Genomic DNA, 19,422 nt, shown 5'->3' with positions numbered 1-19,422 from the left:
GTGAAACAAATAATCAAATCAAAAAATGGGCAGAAGACATGAACAGACACTTTTCCAATGAAGACATACAAATGGCTAACAGACACATGAATAAATGTTCAAAATCATTAGCCATCAGGGAAATTCAAATCAAAACCACACTGAGATACCACCTTACACCAGTTAGAATGGCAAAAATGGACAAGGCAGGAAACAACAAATGTTGGAGAGGATGTGGGAATGCAAGTTGGTACAGCCACTTGTACCATTCCCAACATGCAAGTTGGTATGGGAATGCAAGTTGGTACAGCCACTCTGGAAAACTGTAGAGGTCCCTTAAAAAGTTAAAAATTGAGCTACCCTATGATCCAGCAATTGCACTACTGGGTATTTTCCCCAAAGATACAGACGTAGTGAAGAGAAGGGCTATATGCACCCCAATGTTCATAGCAGCATTGTACACAATAGCTAAATTGTGAAAGGAGCTGAGATGCCCTTCAACAGATGACTGGATTAAGAAGATGTGGCCCATATATACAATGGAATATTACTCAGCTATCAGAAAGAACGAATTCTCAACATTTGCTGCAACATGGACGGCACTGGAGGAGATAATGCTAAGTGAAATAAGTCAAGCAGAGAAAGACAATTATCATATGATTTTCTCATCTATGGAACATAAGAACTAACATAAGAAATAGGAAGATCGGTAGGAGAAGGAAGGGAAGAATGAAGGGGGGTAAACAGAAGGGGGAATGAACTATGAGAGACTGTGGACTCTGGGAAACAAACTGAGGGCTTTGAGGGGCAGGGGGATTGGGATAGACCGGTGATGGGTATTAAGGAGGGCACATATTGCATGGTGCACTGGGAGTTATACACAAATAATGAATCATGGAACATTGCATCAAAAACTGGGGATGTACTATATGGTGACTAATATAACAAAATAAAAATTATTTTAAAAAAAGAATATTAGAAAATTTTATATAAATATAAAAATAGAGACACACACAGACAGTAAAAGAGCACTTGGCTCACGTGATTATGGAGGATGAAAAGTCTAAGATTTGCAGTCGGCAAGGTGGAGATCCAGGAGACCCAATGATAATAGCTCTAATCCAAGGCTAAAGGTACAAAAGCCAGGACAAGCTGATGGTGCTAGTAGTGATCCAAGACTAAAAACCTGAGATCCAAGATTGCCAATAGTATAAGCTTCAGTCGGAGTCTGAAAGCAGGTGAAGACCAATGTCTCAGCTCAAAGACATTCAGGCAAAGACAGCAAATTCCAGCTTACTTAGCCTTTTTCTTATTTTTCAGACCTCCAAACGATTAGTTGAGACCCACTCACACAGGGAGGGTGATCTGCTTTACTTAGTCTACTGATTCAAATAACCTCTTTTAGAAGCTGTCACAGACAGACACAGAATCATGTTTAGCCCAGTATCTGGACAACTTGTGATCCAGTCAAGTTGACACATAAAATTAACCATTACAACCAGTAATACTATCACCAAAACAAAACAAAACAAAACATCGGTTTCTAAATAATTTGATAGACGTTTGAGGCATTATATCCATTTACCCCTAAATAATTCAGTAAGCATTTCTTACAGTATCCTGTATACTTGTATGTTTTTTACAGTAAAATGATCAAAATCAGGAAATCAAACAATTTAAGTTGGTGCACTGACTTGTAAATTGTGACCCATTCTAGGGTTGTTGCGTTTTTGTTTTTGTAGATTTCTTTTTATTTATGCAATAATGCCATCTACAAATAAAGAGAATTTTATTTCTTCCTTACCAATCATCATGATATATATTCCTTGCCAAGTTATTCTGGTTAGAGTCTCTAATAAAGTTTGCATACCACAGTGAGAATGTACATCCTTATCTTAGAAAGATGTTGGGTTATTTTTCTTTTTAATAAAGATTTTATTTATTTGTTTGAGAGAGACAGTGAGCGAGAACACGAGCAGAGGGAGGAGCAGAGGGAGAGGAAGAGGGAGAAGCAGACTCCCCGCCAAGCAGGGAGCCCGATGCGGGGACTTGATCCCAGGACCCTGGGATCATGACCTGAGCCAAAGGCAGACGCTCAACCAACTGAGTCACCCAGGCGCCACAGGAAAGTGTTTTACCATGTAGTATATCTTTGAGGTATTTTGTGGGTATCCTTTATCAAATTAAGGATATTTTTTCTATTCATTATGTTGAAAGTTATGAATAAGTTTTGTCAACTGCTTTTTTTCATCTACTGAGATACTTTTTTTTCTGTTAATATAATGAATTACATTGTTTTTCAATATTCAACCAATCATAAGTTACCAAAATAAACCCCATTTAGTCACAATGCACTACTCTCTATATTGCCACAGATGATATATTAAGATGTTTAAGGAATTTTTTGTATACACGTTCATGGGACGTATCAGTGTAAATTGTTCTCTCATAATGTCCTTGCCTAGTTTCAGTAAAAGGATTATGGTATGCTTATAAGATGAACTGAAAAGTTTCCTTCTCTACTTTCTGGAGACTGTAGAAATGGTAAAATGTATCCCCGTTTTTTTTTCCAGTTTTGAGACATAATCGACATATAGCCTTGTATAATTTTAGGGTGTACAACATAATGATTTGATACATGTATATATTATGAAATGATTACTCCAAGTTTAGTTAACATCCATTACCCCATGTAACTACATTTTTTTTTCCCTTTATGATGGAAACTTTTAAGGGTTACTCTCTTAGCAACTTCTACAAGTATAGTGAAGTAATGTTAACTATAGTCATCATGTGGTACATTACATCCTCAGAACTTATTTATCTTATAACTGGAGGTTTGCACCTTTTAACCACCTTCACCCAATTTCCCCACGCTCACCATCACCCTCACCTCTGGCAAACAGAAGCCTAATCTCTTTTTCTGTTATTTTTTATTCCACATATAAGCGAGATCATACAGTATTTGTCTTCTCCATCTGACTTAATTAACTCAGAATAAATGCCCGCAAGTCCCCTCCCCTACTGTTGCCCTATACATTGTCACAAATAGCATGATTTCTTTCTTTCTTATGGCTGAATAAAAAGTGTGTGTGTGTGTGTGTGTGTGTGTGTGTGTGTGTGTGTGACATTTTCTTTATCCATCCATTGATGGACACTTGTTCCCCCTGCCCCCATCTTGACTATTGTAAATAATGCTGCAATGAACATGGGCTTGCAAATATTTCTTGGGATAGTGATTTCATTTCCTTCAGATACACACCCAAAATCTGAATTGCTGGATCATATGGAAGTTTTATTTTTAATTTTTTGAAGATCTGCCATACTGTTTTTTATAGTGACTGTACCAACATACATTCCTACCAAGGGCACAAGGTTCCCTTTGCTCCACTTCCTCACCAGCAATTATCTCTGGTCTTTTTTGATACTAGCTGTTCTAACACGCATGAGGTGATGATTGTGGTTTCGATTTGCATTTCCCTAATGATTAGTGACACTGAGAACCTTTTCATATAGCCACTGGCTATTTGAACATCTTCTTTAGAAAAATGTCTACTCGGGTCCTTTGCCCATTTTTAAATTAGATTATTGGGGATTTTGTTTGTTTTGTTCATTTTTGTTTTATTTTGCTATTGAGTTGAAGGCTATTTTTTAATATATTTTAGACATTTACCCCTTATCAGATATATGATTTGCAAATATGTTCTTCCATTCCACAGGTTGGCTTTTCATTTAGTTGACTGTTTCTTTCTTTTTTTTTTTTTTAATGATTTTTTATTATATTATGTTAGTCACCATACAGTACATCCCCGGTTTCCGATGTAAGGCTCGATGATTCATTAGTTGTGTATAACACCCAGTGCACCATGCAATACGTGCCCTCCTTACTACCCATCACCGGTCTATCCCATTCCCCCACCCCCCTCCCCTCTGAAGTCCTCAGTTTGTTTCTCATAGTCCATAGTCTCTCATGTTTCATTCCCCCTTCTGATTACCCCCCCTTTCTTTATCCCTTTCTTTTGCGGTAAATATGTTCTGTGTTTGCTTGGTGGAGAATCCATATGAAATAAGTGCTTACTTTGCTCGGACTTATTTACTTAGCATTATCTCCTCCAGTGCGTCCATGTTGTAGAAATGTTGAGAACTCGTTCTTTCTGATAGCTAGTAATATTCCATTGTATATATGGACCACAACTTATTAATCAGTCATCTGTTGAAGGGCATCTCGGCTCCTTCCACGATTTAGCTATTGTGACATTGCTGCTATAGACATTGGGGTGCATACCCTTCTCTTCACTACGTCTGTATCTTTGGGGTAAATACCCAGTAGTAAATGCTGATCATGGTTAGCTCAATTTTTAACTTTTAAGGGACCTCACACTTGTTTTCCAGAGTCTACCACTTGCATTCCCACCAACAATGTAGGAGGGATCCCCTTCCTCCACATCCTCTCCAACAATTGTTGTTTCTTCTGCTGTCTATTTTTGCCATTCTAATTGGCGTAAGGTGAGTATCTCATGTGGTTTTGATTTGAATTTCCTTGATGGCTAATGATTTTGAACATTTTTTCATGTGTCTGTTAGCCATTTGTATGTCTTCATTGGAAAAGTGTCTGTTCATATCTTCCCCCCATTTTTTGATTTGTTTATTTGTTTCTCGTGTATTGAGTTTGAGAAGTTCTTTGTAGATCTTGGATACCAGTCCTTTATCTGTAGTGTCATTTGCAAATATATTCTCCCATTCCTGGCTGCCTCTTAGTTTTTCTGATTTTTCCTTGGCTGTGAAACTTTTAATCTTGATGAAGTCCCATAAATTCATTTTATCTTTTGTTTCTCTTGCCTTTGGGGATGTTCATGAAAAGGGTTGCTTTGGCCGATGTAAGGGGTTGTTGCCTATGTTCTCCTCTAGAATTTTGATAGATTCCTGTCTCACATTGAGGTCTTTCATCCATTTGGAGTTTATTTTTGTGTATGGTGTGAGATAGTGGTGTTTCATTCTTTTGCATGTAGCTGTCCAATTTTCCCAGCACCATTTATTGTAAGAGACTTTTCCCACGGATGTTTTTTCCTGCTTTATCAAATTGTTGTCCCAAAGAGCGGGAGGTCCATTTCTGGGCTCTCTATTCTGTTCCATTGGTCTATGTGTCTGTTTTTGTGCCAGTACCATGCTGTCTTTGTGATCACAGCTTTGTAGTACTGGCTGGAAATCCGGCATTAGTGATGCCCCCAGCTTTGTTTTTCCTTTTCAACAGTTCCTTGGAATTCGGGGCCTTTTCTGTTTCCATACAAATTTAAGGACTGTTTGTTCCAGTTCTTTGAAAAATGTCCTTGGTATTTTGATCGGGATTGCATTGAAATGTGTGCTCTGGGTAGCATGGACATTTTAACTATGTTAATTCTTCCGATCCATGAGCATGGAATATCCCCATCTTTTTATGTCTTCCTCAATGTCTTTCAAGAGTGATTTATAGTTTCTAGAATATAGGTCCTTTCGTCTCTGGTTGATAATTCCAAGGTAACTGTGATGGTTTTGGTGCTATTATAAATGGATGGATTCCCTAATTTCTCTTTCTTCGGTCTCGCTATTCGTATAGAAAAGCAACTGATTTCGAGCATTTATTTTGTATCCTGCCACGTTACTGAATTGCTCTATAACTTCTAATAATTTGGGAGTGGCTCTTTTGGTTTTCCATATAGAGTATCATGTCATCTCAAGAGAGACTTTTGCTTCTTCTTTGCAATTTGATACCTTTGATCCCTTCGCGTCGTTGCTGTTGCAAGGACTTACTGATACTATGTTGAATAATAGTGGAGAGTGGGCATCCTTGTCGAGTTCCTGATCTTAAAGGGAAAGGCTTCAGCTTTTCTCCATTGAGAATAATATTTGCAGTAGGCTTTTCATAGATGGCTTTTATAGAGTTGAGAAGTAACTTCTATTCCTACACTCTGAAGGGTTTTAATCAGGAAAGGATGCTGTATTTTGTCAAATGCTTTTTCAGCATCGATTGAGAGGATCATATGGTTCCTGAGTCTTTCTTGTTGATATGATGTATCAGCTGATTGATTTGCGAATATTGAACCACGCATCCCAGGTATGAATCCACTGATCGTGATGGATAATCACTTTAATGTACTTTGGATTCCTATTAGCAAGTATCTTGTTGAGGATTTTGGCGTCCATATTCATAGGGAAATCGGTCTGTAATTCTCCTTTTGAGGGGTCTTTTGCCTGGTTTGGGATCAAGGATAATTGGCCTCATAGAATGAGTTTGGTAGCTTTCCTTCTGTTTCTATTTTTGAAATAGCTTTGGGAGAATAGGATATTATTTCTTCTTTGAATGTTTGGTAGAATTCCCAGGAAAACCGTTCCTGGAGTTTTGTTATTTGGAAGGTTGTTTATCACTGACTCAATTTCTTCATAATTAATTGGCCTGTTTAAGGAATCAATTTCTTCCGGTTTCAATCTTGGTAGTTTATAGGTTTCCAGGAAGAGTTCATCTCTTCCAGATTCTTAGTTTATTGGCATATGAGCTGTTGATAAAAATTTCTAATAATCCTTCCAATTTCAATGGTGTTATGTGACCTCTCCTTTTCATTCATAATTTTAATAATCTGGTCCTTTCTCTTTTCTTTTGATAAGTCTTGCCAGTGGTCTGTCAATTTTATTGATTCTCTCCAAGAACCAGCTTCTAGTCCTGTTAGTCTGCTCTACTGTACTTCTGCTTTCTGCTTGATTGATTTCAGCTCTAATTTTGGTCAACTGCTTCCTCTTGCGTGGATTAGGCTTTTCCCTCTGTTGCTGTTCCAGCTTCTTCTGAGGTGAGAATATAAAACTGCATTTTAGATTTTTCTATTCTTTGTAGGTGTGCTGATGGCTATGTTTCCCCCCCTTAGGACTGCCTTTGCAGTATCCCATAGTTTTGGACTGTTGTATTTTCATTCTCATTGGTCTCCATAAATTGTTTAATTTGATTTTTGATTTCCTGGTTTATCGAGTCATTCCATAGCAGGATGGTTCTTGATCTCCAAGTGTTTGAGTTTCTTAAATTTTTTCCTTGTGTTTGTTCCAATTTCAGAGCGTTGTGGTCTGAGAATATGCAGGGATAATTTCAATCTTTTGTATCGGTTGAGACCTGTTTTGTGTCCCAGAACATGTGTCTATTCTTGAGAATGTTCCATGGGCATTAGAATAGAATGAGGTATTCTTTGGTTCTGGGGTGTAGTGTTCTATATATATCTATGAGGTCCAACTCGTCAGTATGGCATTCAAAGCCTTTGATTCTTTGCTTAGTTTTTGCCAGGGTGTTCTGTCTATTTCTGAGATGGAGTGTTGAGGTCCCTACTATTAATGTATTTTCATTTATATTCTCTTTATTCTGCATAAGAGTTGGCTTGTGTATCTTGTTGCTCCTTTGGGGGCATATATATTTATAATTGTCATATCCACTTGTTTGAATACTTCCCTTAAGAATAATATAGTCCCTTCTGTCTCTAACTATAGTCTGAGTTTAAAATCCAATTTATCTGATATGAGAACCCTCAGCTTTCTTTTGAGGACCATTTGCGTGAAAGATGGTACTCCATCCCTTACTCTCAGTCTGAATGCATCTTTGGGTTTGAAATGAGTCTCTTGTAGACAGCAAATGGATGGGTCATTTCTTTTTATCCAATCTGCAACCCTGTGGCGCTTTATGGGATGTTCAAACCATTTACATTAAGACTGATTACTGAGAGATGTGAGATTTTAATTTGTCATTGTTCCATAAAGTCTTTTTTGTATGGCTGTGACTTTCTTTCTTTCACTCTTGGGCCTTTTTACTTTTATAGAACCCCCTGTAATATCTCCTGTAGGGCTGGTTTCGTAGTTACAAAATTGTTAGTGACTGGATTCTGAAATTCTCTTTATTTCTCCATCAATTCTGAATGACAGTCTTGCTGGATAAAGGATCCTTGGCTGCATCTTTTTTCTCTGAAAGAGCTTTAAATATAACCCTTTCTCTCATTCAGGTCTGTGTAGACAGGTCTGACGTAATTCTATGCTTTTGCCTTGGTGCGTGAAATTTCTTTGCCCTGGCCGCTTTCAATGCTGTCCTTGCATCTAATATTTGCGAAATGCACTATGACGTGACGTGGCGTAGGTTTGTCGTGGTGAGCTTGGGGAGGGGTCCCTCTCTGCCTCTTGGACACGAATGTTTGTTTCCTTGCTATTTAGGGAAGTTTCAGCTACAATTTGTTCAAATCACTTCTTCTAGACTCTCTGTTTTTCTCCACCCCCTCGGGATGCCGATGATTCTAACATTGATGCGTTTCATTGAGTCAGTAATCTCCGGTAACCTACATTGATGCGTGATTTTTAAGACCATCTTCTATTTTCATTTTTTCCTCTATATAACCCATCCTCCACCACTAACCCCGTTCTCTGCTTCTGTGACCCTGGCTGTCAGAGCCTCTAGTTTTGCATTTGGCTCATAGAATTTTAATTTCTGTCAAATTCACTCATTTCTAGTCCCTAGGATCATATTCTCAGTAACCTTTTGCTTTATACTTTTTCAATTCTACTCATCATTTATGACCATGTTACTCTGAATTCCATTTCTGATAATTTAGTACATCCATATCCATTATTTCTGTGGCAGAGGCAGTCTCACTGTCTTTTCTTTGCTGGGGGCTTCTCCTTCTTGTCATTCTGATGAAGAGAGGTTGCGGGGTTTCCAGAGCCCAAATTATTACTGGGTCCCAGGCCGTGCCCCTTGTTTTATAGGGATCTTAGGGATGTGGGCTTCTTAAAGATTTTTTATTTATTGGCAGCCCACCAAGAGAGGGAACAGAAGCAGGGGATGGGAAGGAAGAAGCAGGCTCCCAGCGGAGAGCCCGATGAGGGACTCCTTTCAACGCGCGGATCACGCCCAACCAAGCGAGGGCGAGCACTCAATGAGCTACCAGGCGCCCGGTTGGAGGCTTCTTGATTTTTCAGCCTGCCTTCTGGGGAGGGGCCTGCGCGCTCCGATACTCAGGCAGCCCTGTTTGGAGTAAGTCTCCATGTCCCTCGAGGGGGATGGGGATGGCACTCCTAGCCGGTATTTCCAGGCTTTTTTGTTCTCTGGCTGGCTTTCCCTGGCGGTTTGCTGTGCTCTTCTGAGAGTCAGAGCAGCAGCGGAAATTCAGCCTCTGTCACGGAACAGAAGGATTGCGGCCTGTTCTCTACTAATGTTCTGGCCCTTTCTTGAACTTTTCTGTTGGTGCTGCTCAACCCCCAGCATCGGATGTCGCCCCACCCGGGCGTCCCAGCCCTCACTTCCAGGGCGGCGTCTCCTTTGTGTTTCTAATGCCGCCAGCGCACCGCGCCCGCCTCCGGATCTCCCGGTCTCAGTCTGGATCCATGAGCGCACGGGATTCCGGTGTTCCGAGATGCCTGGTGCGCACCAGCTCCACCAGTCTCGCACTGCTGTTTGCGGTGCCCGACCACCGAGCCCGCCCGCTCTCCGTGAAGTGGCTACCACTTCCGGGCGCCCGAGCGGCGCCCTCCCCTTCCGTTTATCTTCCGATATCTGTGCACAGTTTCATGGCTCCCCGCTTCGTACCTCAATACTCAGCGCTGGAGATGTTCATTTGTAGAGATCCAGATGCGTCTTCCTGCGTCTCAGGCTGGTTCCGTGGTTGTTTAGGCTGGTCTGGTACCTATCCAGCTCAACTCGGAGGACCGGCTGAAAACGGTGTCTCCTACTCCTCCGCCATCTTAACTCCTCTCTCTAGTTGACTGTTTCTTTTACTATGCACAAGCTTTTTTGTTTGACAGTTTTGATTTACTTAAGTTATCCATTAACTTTTAGAAAAAATAGAAACAAATATTTTTATTTTATTTTACTCAAATATTTGCCATTTGGGACACCTTTCTTTCCTTCATTTAGATTGAGTTTTCATCTGATGCTATTTCTTTCAGACTGAATAACTTCGTTTCATGTTATTTATGCAGATCTACCTGTGATAAATTATCTCGGCTTTTATTTATCTGAATTTTTCTGTCTTCATTTCTGAAAGATACTTTCATAGGATATAGACTTCTGGTTTACACTGTTTTTCTTTCAGTTCTTCAAAATGTATTCCATTGCTTTCTGTCTTAATGTCATTTCCGATGAGAGAGAGGCAGTAATTTTCATCATTCTATACCCCCATATGTAACATGTTTTTCTCTCAGCCTGTTTTAAAATTTTTCTCTTAATATTTGGTTTGCAATAATTTGAAAATTATGTGCCTATGTATTTTCTTTGTTTTTATGCTCTTTGGGATTTGCTAACTTAGATATATGGGTTAATGGTTTTTCTTCAAATTTGGGATATTTTAAGTCATTATTTCTTAATTTTTTTTCTGCCCCATGATCTTAAACTCTGCCTTCTGTGTCTTTTACATCCCACATATACAACAGCTCAAATTATTCCATATGTAACTGAGGCTTTTTTTTTTTTTTCCCCAGTCTTTTTTTTTTTCCTCAGAACTTCAGTTTGTTTTTATTTCCCTGACTACAACAATGTCCAATTTGTGTTTAACTGATAGTTTTTCATTTCAGATATTGTTCTTTTTAGTTCCTGAAATTCCATTGTTCTGTATTTTATACTTCATTTCTCTACTGAAATATCTCATCTATTTATTAATTAGGACCACCCTTTAATTTGCCAAATATCTTTCAAACAGCTTTAAAAAATTCTGTATCTGTTAATTCTAATATCTCTATTCTGTGTAAGTCTGCTCTTATAACTCTTTCTGTGGAGAGGTAGGCAGGTTACATTTTCTATTTTTCTACATATATACTATGTTTTGATTGTGTAATTGATATTTTAAATTTTAATTCTCTGTTTAAAAGAATAAACTTTGTTCTAGGAAGACAGCTAATTTGTAGGCATGCACTTGATCTTTTCCAGGTTTGATATAAAGGTTTATTGTAAAGAGTATAGAACAGCCTTATTTCTAATGCATTTTTCTTTCTGCGCTGTGAGCCGAATGCAAAGGGTTTTCAGTGAGAGCTCTCTATTTTTGCTGTTTCGCACTCCAAAGTCTCTAAGCATTGTGCAACCTGCAGATTCTCTATCTGCTTCTCTCTCTGTGAAGCATGTCCTGTACTTGCACAGTTAAGCACTGAGCTAAAGTCTAAAGAGGTCCTTTACATAGATTGCCAGAGCTCTTCTCTCTATAGCTCCAAATCTTGTGGTACTTGTCCTGCAAATTTCAGCCACCACAATAGCCTCAAACTGATTCTCCCTGCCTATTTGGATCAGTGATACCACTGTGCTTTTCTAGGACTGCATTAGCTTGCACTATGATCTCCACGTGTCCCCTACAGGAAGCTGGGCTTATCTTATATATTTACATTATTTCGCTTTTTATGTCCTGATCCTGCTTTTGTCCAATATCTGAGAATAGTTGTTTAATTCATTTTGTGTAGTTTTCTAGTTGACTACAGCAGAGATGCTAGGCTGGCAACATTTACTCCATCCTGTCCAGAAATAGAAGTTTAAAAATTCTGTTGTTAAATAATTGGGAATACTTTACTTAGTGCCAGAACAGGCATACATAAAACAATTTAAATGGATTATAGTATACCCTCTGTTAAGAACTTTAAAAATTATACATACAGGATTTATTGCAGAGCTTATAAAAACTGATTATAGAAATAGAAATACAACCTGCTTTCAAAACACAGTTGTTCAAGGACCAGCTTTTGTTTTTTTTTACTCCTCTTATTTAATTTAAAAACAGAGACACTGACCATTATTTTAGAAGACTAATCTGAACTACCAAAAAATGGAATTTTTGAAATGTGTTTGAGGAAGACAGGAAAAACATCCCACATTCTCAAGATAATCAAACTCTAAACATGAGAAAAGGACCTATTTGAGAATTAAACTCATGTGGCTTAGACTCCCCTTTATACTATACAAGAATTCATTTTTTATAGTTTGGTTGGTTCTCTTTTGCTTATCATCCATATTTCTCACTTCAAAGTTTGGATGACTTATGGATTAAAGTATATACTTCTAATAGAATGACTCTTTCCCAACTACCTATGGAAGTTAAATATTGGTCTTTGTACAATGGATTGCCTGATATCCCTTTGAAAGTAGCGTAAAGTACTTCATTTTAAACGTAAAAGAAAAGTAAATTATACTCACTCTACTGCAAGCGCCAGTGGTACTCTCACAGACCGTGAGGATGGAGATGTTCTGAGGCCGGTTTAACCATCTGACCACCGTCTTGGTATTGCTTACCCATTTAACCATAGTGATATAATATTCCCTAGTTTGAAAACAAACAAAAATTACATTTAGAGCCAGAAAACCGGTATAGTACCAATAATATATACTAGTTATTGTATATGCAAGGATAAATGAAACACTAGAAGGATGCCACATCATATTAATTTCTATTTATGTATACATACACACCTGCTATTCTGAATACTCACATATATAAATACAAATATGTGTGTATGTATGTAAACACATGTACATATACATATACATACACATGCAAATGTACTGAAAATTTGAGAATAAATCTGAAAGTGAATGATATCCCAGAAAGGAAGTTTTTGGAAAAATAAAAATAATCAAGATGATAGACATTTATGATTAATTTTTTAAACTGTCTATTGAGTACCACTAACACGTGCAATAAGCATAAATTTTTAAGCTATATTCTATTTTTATAAAAAATACAATCACTAATCATTTAAAGGCAAAACTTGTTCTTCACTTAATAATTATTTCTTATGCATGATCTCCATGTTATTTTACTTTACCCATGGGGACTTGCATGACAGAAAAATTAGTTTTTATTTATTTATTTGTGTGTGTGTGGTCTTTCTCAGTTGTGAGCCACGGGCCAGTCCCAATCCTATTCATTATATATACATACATACACACACAGACATATGCATATACACACACACATATATATATATATACATATATATTAATTTTTAAAACCTTTATTTGAAACAGTTTAAAACAAAGAAAAAATTAAAATGAAGGAGATGAGGGACTACTGAATTTTCTGTATAGTGAGGATGCTAAATACTGGAGCCTATGATGTTCTCAAGCTATTTCTAGATTGGGAAAGTTTCCCATAGTTAGTTTATATTTCTTTCATTGTAGGTTCTATGATTGGAAATTTACATACTATATCAAAAAAACATCAACCCACACCGACAAAATGCAGTGGTCAGCACTGATTCAATTTATGATTAAAAACAAAACCAAAAAAACTTTCCAACAAGTTTGCCCTGTTTCAGAACAGATGAGATGATGTAAAGTGCCATCTGTGAGCACTGTCTTAAAAGTAACCCACACAGGGGCGTCTGGGTGGCTCAGTCGGGTAAGTGTCCAACTCTTGGCAGTGATCTCACGGGCGTGAGATCAAGGACCATGTCAGGCTCCCTGCTCAGCAGGGAGTCTGTTTGAAGATTCTCTCCCTCTGCCCCTCCCCCCTCGAATAAATAAATAAATCTTTTAAAAAATTTCACCCAGTTTTTATGTGACTTAGGAAAAAATTAGGTATGGAGACAAAGGCTTTGTGATACAAATCACCTGTCCTTAGACACATGTGGGTTAGACATTTAGCTACATGAATCTTACGTTTCTAACATTTCTGAATAGCTACTGCTTCCTCCAGAAAACGGGTTAGCCCATCAAAGTGAAGATGTCAGTAGAAGGGCAAGCAAAACTTAGCATACAGTGAAGCCTGCCATATTTTCTTCAGCAATCTCTTCAAGACATCTGACAGCTTTCAAAACCAGCTAAGTCTCACTTCAAAATGCCAAGAAACTCAGTGAAATCGTAACATAGAGTTCCCTAAATAGTTAACAAAGGCAACTTTGAATCAGATGTGCACCTGGTTTAGGATTAATCTTTCCCAAATGAGTGGGCCTTGTGATTCTTGAAAGAATGATACCCTATTTATTTTTACTGTGTTTTTGTTTAAACTGATTTATTTTGCATGCATTATCATGTTCAGCAGTATGAATATTAAAAAGGGAAAAATATAGGTATTAAGCTTTAATGGATTTATGTAGAGAATTTAGCATGGAGGAAAATGATAGTGGATACTATAATTAGGAAAGGAAATGCTGGGGCGCCTGGGTGGCTCAGTCGTTAAGCATCTGCCTTTGGCTCAGGGCGTGATCCTGGAGTTCTGGGATCAAGCCCCGCATCAGGCTCCTCCACAGGAAGCCTGCTTATTCCTCTCCCACTCCCCCTGCTTGTGTTCCCTCTCTCGCTGGCTGTCTCTGTCAAATAAATAAATAAAATCTTAAAAAAAAAATGGAAAGGAAATGCTGAATTCTGACAATATATATTTTTGATTAGTTGGTGTAAATGTTGTTTAGAATTAAAGTAAAAAAAATAATTTGGTTATTGTAAACAAATGACCACAGGCTGCAAAATCAAGGAGGTTGTATTTATAGAAAAATCTAGATAGAACTGATACATATAAATTTTAAAACGCAATCAGGAATTTATCTTAGTTAGCTAATGCGAGTAATATTACATACTGTGTCAAATGAGATGACAACCAACATGAATAATTTTTTAAATAAATAACTGCAACAACAAAACATAATTTAAATATTCATCTTGAGTGTTTTCCCTTTCAAAATAGCCCTCAAGTGTAATGTTGCAAGAACATCTTCTTTATAATGTCTTCACAGACATTGACACATATTTATTATCTATGATGGAAAATCTTGACTTTTAAAAAGGATTTCATATTAGAAAATCAACTAAAATTCAACCAATGCAAATCTGGTAAATAAGTTGATTTTTTAAAAGGGAACACTAATTTAGGTGTAAAATTAAGCTCAAATAATTAATTCTTAGTTATACCACTTATCTTTCTCTTTGATTAAATAATGTGATTATTTAGGGCACGTGGGTGGCTCAGTCAGTTAAGCGTCTGCCTTCAGCTCAGGTCATGATCCCCAAGCCCCACATCGGGCTCCCTGCTCAGCAGGGAGTCTGCTTCTCCCTCTCCCTCTGCCTCTCCCTCTGCTTGTGTTCTCTCTCTCTGTGTCAAATAAATAAATAAAAATCTTAAAAATAATAATAGTGTGATTATTTTGTGTGTTTGTATATAATGTATTTAATGCCTATAAGAATTTAGTGTGATGTGAACTATCTTAGTATATACCTTATTTATAATCTGAAAGATAAGAGTTGTCCCAAAATTGAATTTATAAGGTTTTTCAGGAGTAATTTCAAGCCACTGAAATTTCTATGATAAAGTGTTGGGATTATCTAAAATGAAAGGTAAGAAGTAAGACACATCTGTATTCTTTCTTTCTTTGTCCCAGGATCCTAGATGTACCTCTCCTTAGTTTGCTCATAAGTAATCAGGCTTCCTCTGAATGAGGGATTAGGGAAGGGCCCTTAACTGGGTATCACACTCCTTGGCCTTCCTGCTCCTGATGTGGCTATCCTCCTAGAACTCCATTTCATGAACACATTAGATCTGGTGTTCCATGACCAGTGACTAGCAGATGTGTTCCCCCCCCCCCCCCCCCCATATAACTGGCTTAACCGGCTTGTTCCAAGTCTCCATGGCTCTGGATTACCCAGGAAGTCCCCAAGGAGCTCATCTCCTCTTGAGCCACAGAGACAAGCAGGTTAGAGGACTGCACTCAAGTCAAGAAAGACTTTCTATCAACTGGGTGGTCTGGCACAGAAGATCTAATTATTCACAAGGAACGGAGGCCCCAGCATCATCGGCAGACAGGTACTATGTTAGAAGTCACACCTGTGTTTTCACTGGCTTTCTGTCCAATCATTACTCTGTGTTTATAACATAATCTTTGTATACATATAGTTGCACCAAGTTCACTCTCTTCCAGATAATCCAGGATCTCTACCCATAACTGTATTGTAATGGCATGCATGACCAACTCATAGCTAGTGATCTGCAAAGACCTTTGTTAATAACTAAGAATTACTTGTAAGAAGGGTCATTGAGGACATTTCCATGAACAGAGAAAAATTTCTTTTTTTTTTTTTTTTTTTTTAAAGATTTTATTTATTTATGTGACAGAGAGACAGCCAGCGAGAGAGGGAACACAGCAAGCGAGTGAGAGAGGAAGAAGCAGGCTCCCAGCAGAGGAGCCCGATGTGGGACTCGATCCCGGAACGCCGGGATCACGCCCTGAGCCGAAGGCAGACGCTTTAACGACTGCGCTACCCAGGCGCCCCGAGAAAAATTTCTTAATTTGATTTTTTTTTAAGACACGGATATTCCTTGGCAGAAAAAAAGATGTAGACTAGGCATACTTCAATGATACAGGAAGAAAAAGCGTGGTGCTATCAAGCCCAGGTGACAGGTAATATGACAATGTCACATCAGTGATATATGCTAAGAATAATGATGGCTCAAAAAGGGTGGGTGACTAAAGAAAGATTTCAAATAATACAATAATGTCAAAGCACAGAATAAGGAGAAACCAAAGACAAAATACTACCTTTACTATATAGCCTGGAGATACCTGAATGCAAAGGATAATCACTTCCTCAAAACAATGTGACAAATGCCTAGCCTGTGGAAATCTTTCCACCAGGGGGCGCCTGGGTGGTTCAGTCGGTTAAGCTTCTGACTCTTGATTTCTGGTCAGGTCATAATTTCAGGGTCATGCGATGAGATGCTTGTGGAGCTCTGTACTGGGGGTGGAGCCTGCTTAAGATTCTCTCCCTCTACCTCTCCCCCACAAAAAAGAATTAAAAAAATATTTTTTCACCAGGACTTAAATGTGTATTTTTAAAATCTTAATTATAAATCCCAATAATGATACAGAATGCTTACAATACCTTATACTCATTGTAAAAATTTATAAAATATTCCTTCCCCTTAAGAGGAGATGAATCATCTAACTCCCAAATGGGTCTGGAATGTTCATGAAGGAGCATTATCTTAGCTCCTACTGTGCTACATTCTAAAGAATCAACACAGACAATAATTAAATAAAGGTAAGAGTATGAGCTGAATTCCTATTGAAGAAAAGTTGCATTCATGATCTGAATTTGTTTGATAAAGGATCTTTAGCTGAATCACAGATGTACTTTTAGAAAAAATGAAGGGGTGTGGCAGAAAGAAAAAGGGAAAGAAATTATGTCTTTCTCCAAGTTATGGAATACTTTTAATATCTTTTTAAAGCCATATATATGAATTGAAATTTATTTACCTTCTTTGACTAGAGTTTAAGTATCTGGTGTTAAGGAAGGTCTACTGAATGGTGATTCCAGCTTGGAGACATATTTCTATTATACTTATAAACATGAGCTGTTATATCAATCAATCAATCAACCAAATAAACAATCAACGAACCAAAACAAATGACTTAACATCTTCAAATTCTAAACAAATCTTGCTCTTTGGAGTGGGAGTCAAAGAATATAGTTTATAAGGTACCTCAAGTCATAACAGGCCATCTTTGTAGTTATCTTATAAATCTTCCTCCCTATTTAGGTGTGCACATATATATTCAATAATTATTATTGTCATAATGGTGATCTTATGAGAGAAAAAAGAAGGCTAAGAAATGGTCACATATGAAGTTCAAGTTTAGTGAAAAAAAGGGAAGGACCAAAAAGGAAAAAAAAAAGTTTATAACTGTACAGTGTAATAGAATATGATTCATTATTGTTATTATGCTATCTGAAGATAATATAAAATATAATAGATGCTTAGATAACATACAAACAAAAGAGTAAACAAGTAAATTATTACAGAATGAATTAATTATTTGGGTATACTGTTATTGAGAGTTTAAATAGAACCTCAAATGATATGGATAGTTATGAACACACAAACTCCAAAAAAAGAAAGGGCATTTGATGGTCTTAATAAAGGGGCATGGGCAACGTATGTTACTAATAAGTTAATTTATGCATGTTAATCCTTACACATTTAAAAAATAAAAATGATTTGTATTTCTTGGAATTTATAGGAGCACCCTCACTAATAAATATGAGAATACTGCTACTAATACTGGTACCAACATTTTAACATGTATATTTATATATCTAAAATTTTTAAAATATAAAAAAGAATTTGAGTTAGCTAAGGCAGATTTAAGAATAACATGGAAGTAAATTAGGAGGGGAAAAAGGAAGATAAGTTAGAGAAGGAAACAAGGGTTAGTTACCATGGTAAACTCCAGGTCCAAAGTACACTACTAATGCAACCAGTTAAAACACCATCAGTTACGTGGCTCGAAGTGTACATGAGAAAAATATGGCAGGTTTGCAGGAGAAGCACCTGCATTAGTTAGATAAATCATAGATGTGTGTATGTGCTTGCGTATGAGTGTGTTTGTATGTCTGTATAGAAATAGATTGAAAGAAACACACACACGGAGGAAGAGACAGAAACAGCACTAGACAGATACAGAACACTTTCTCACGTGGCTTCAGAAAAATCATTGTGTGCACGTGTGGTCATCGCCAACACATGCATAAAGTATGATAAACTTCTTATAGCAAATATTATTCTTAAAGTATTTATATGGAATATTCTCCATTTGCCAGGTCCATTCTCCAACTCTCCCCCTGCCATTTCCAGAGGCTGGCCTCTACAGTGAGGCTGCCTTGCCAGTGGAAGGCCTGTGCAGGAACTCCAAGCTTGGGAGGAGACAGAGTTCAGAGTATTAATTCCCAGGATCCACTTTTGACTAGGGCGTGGTTTGGCAATGATTGAATTGCTCAATCTGTGGACAGGTCTTCCTGGTCCATCCTGTTCTTCAGCTACAGGCCTCTTCAGGATTCATAATTGAGCCTGCACCTCATTCCTTCAGTCCTGGGACAGCAATAGCTTTCCCCTATTGTAGACACAAAGTTGCTTTCTCATCCTTTGTGAGTTTCCCCTTAATCCTGCTCACATTTCTGCTAATAGTCCCGTAATTAATTGCATTTCACTTACCCTTCTTGAGTGTGTCATCTGTTTAATTTCTAGGACCCTGACCACTAAATTATGAAAAATGACATGCTCTTTTGGGGATCTCTAAGTAGGAGGACACAACAGTTTTCTAGCTAATTTCTATATGGCTAACGTACTATGTACTAAATATTAGAGATGTTCATAATCCTAAAGAGCAAGGAAAAAATAAAAGTTGGGTTTCCATCTTATGTGCAGCTGGATGAATGCAACTTTCTTTTTGATTTGCACCATGGATATATCTATTTCATTCTTTTGTGTGTTTCTGAGCCCATCTAAGTAACACCTGTGCTCAGAGTAACTAAATGCAGATGATCTAAAATTCATTTATTACTCTTCTGTGAATTGGACTGAAGCTTTCTGCCAGACAGATGAGTAAGGAAGTACACTTCCATAAAACTGAACCGGGGTAATATTTAAAAATACCAATTTTGAAGTAAACTTTGATCTTGAGTTTTTCAACAAAAATCATACATTTTGG

At 37.6% G+C, this 19,422-nt stretch overlaps 1 protein-coding gene across 2 annotated transcripts in view; it reads right to left on the bottom strand.

Annotated features, from left to right (window-relative positions):
* The window catches only part of DPP10 (dipeptidyl peptidase like 10), a 618,096-nt gene that overhangs the window by 81,300 nt on the left and 517,374 nt on the right, over nt 1–19,422 (bottom strand). For both annotated transcript variants that reach the window (XM_040645663.1, XM_040645668.1), the window contains one exon: nt 12,143–12,266. In XM_040645663.1, coding sequence (XP_040501597.1) covers nt 12,143–12,266 — 124 coding nt within the window. The remainder of the gene's footprint in view (nt 1–12,142; nt 12,267–19,422) is intronic.

The sequence above is a fragment of the Ursus maritimus genome, unplaced genomic scaffold (assembly GCF_017311325.1).
Source record: "Ursus maritimus isolate PB19 unplaced genomic scaffold, ASM1731132v1 scaffold_1, whole genome shotgun sequence".
NCBI classification, from domain to species: domain Eukaryota; kingdom Metazoa; phylum Chordata; class Mammalia; order Carnivora; family Ursidae; genus Ursus; species Ursus maritimus.
Note: the sequence above shows the minus strand (reverse complement) of the source record. Positions and strands in the feature narration are given on the sequence as shown.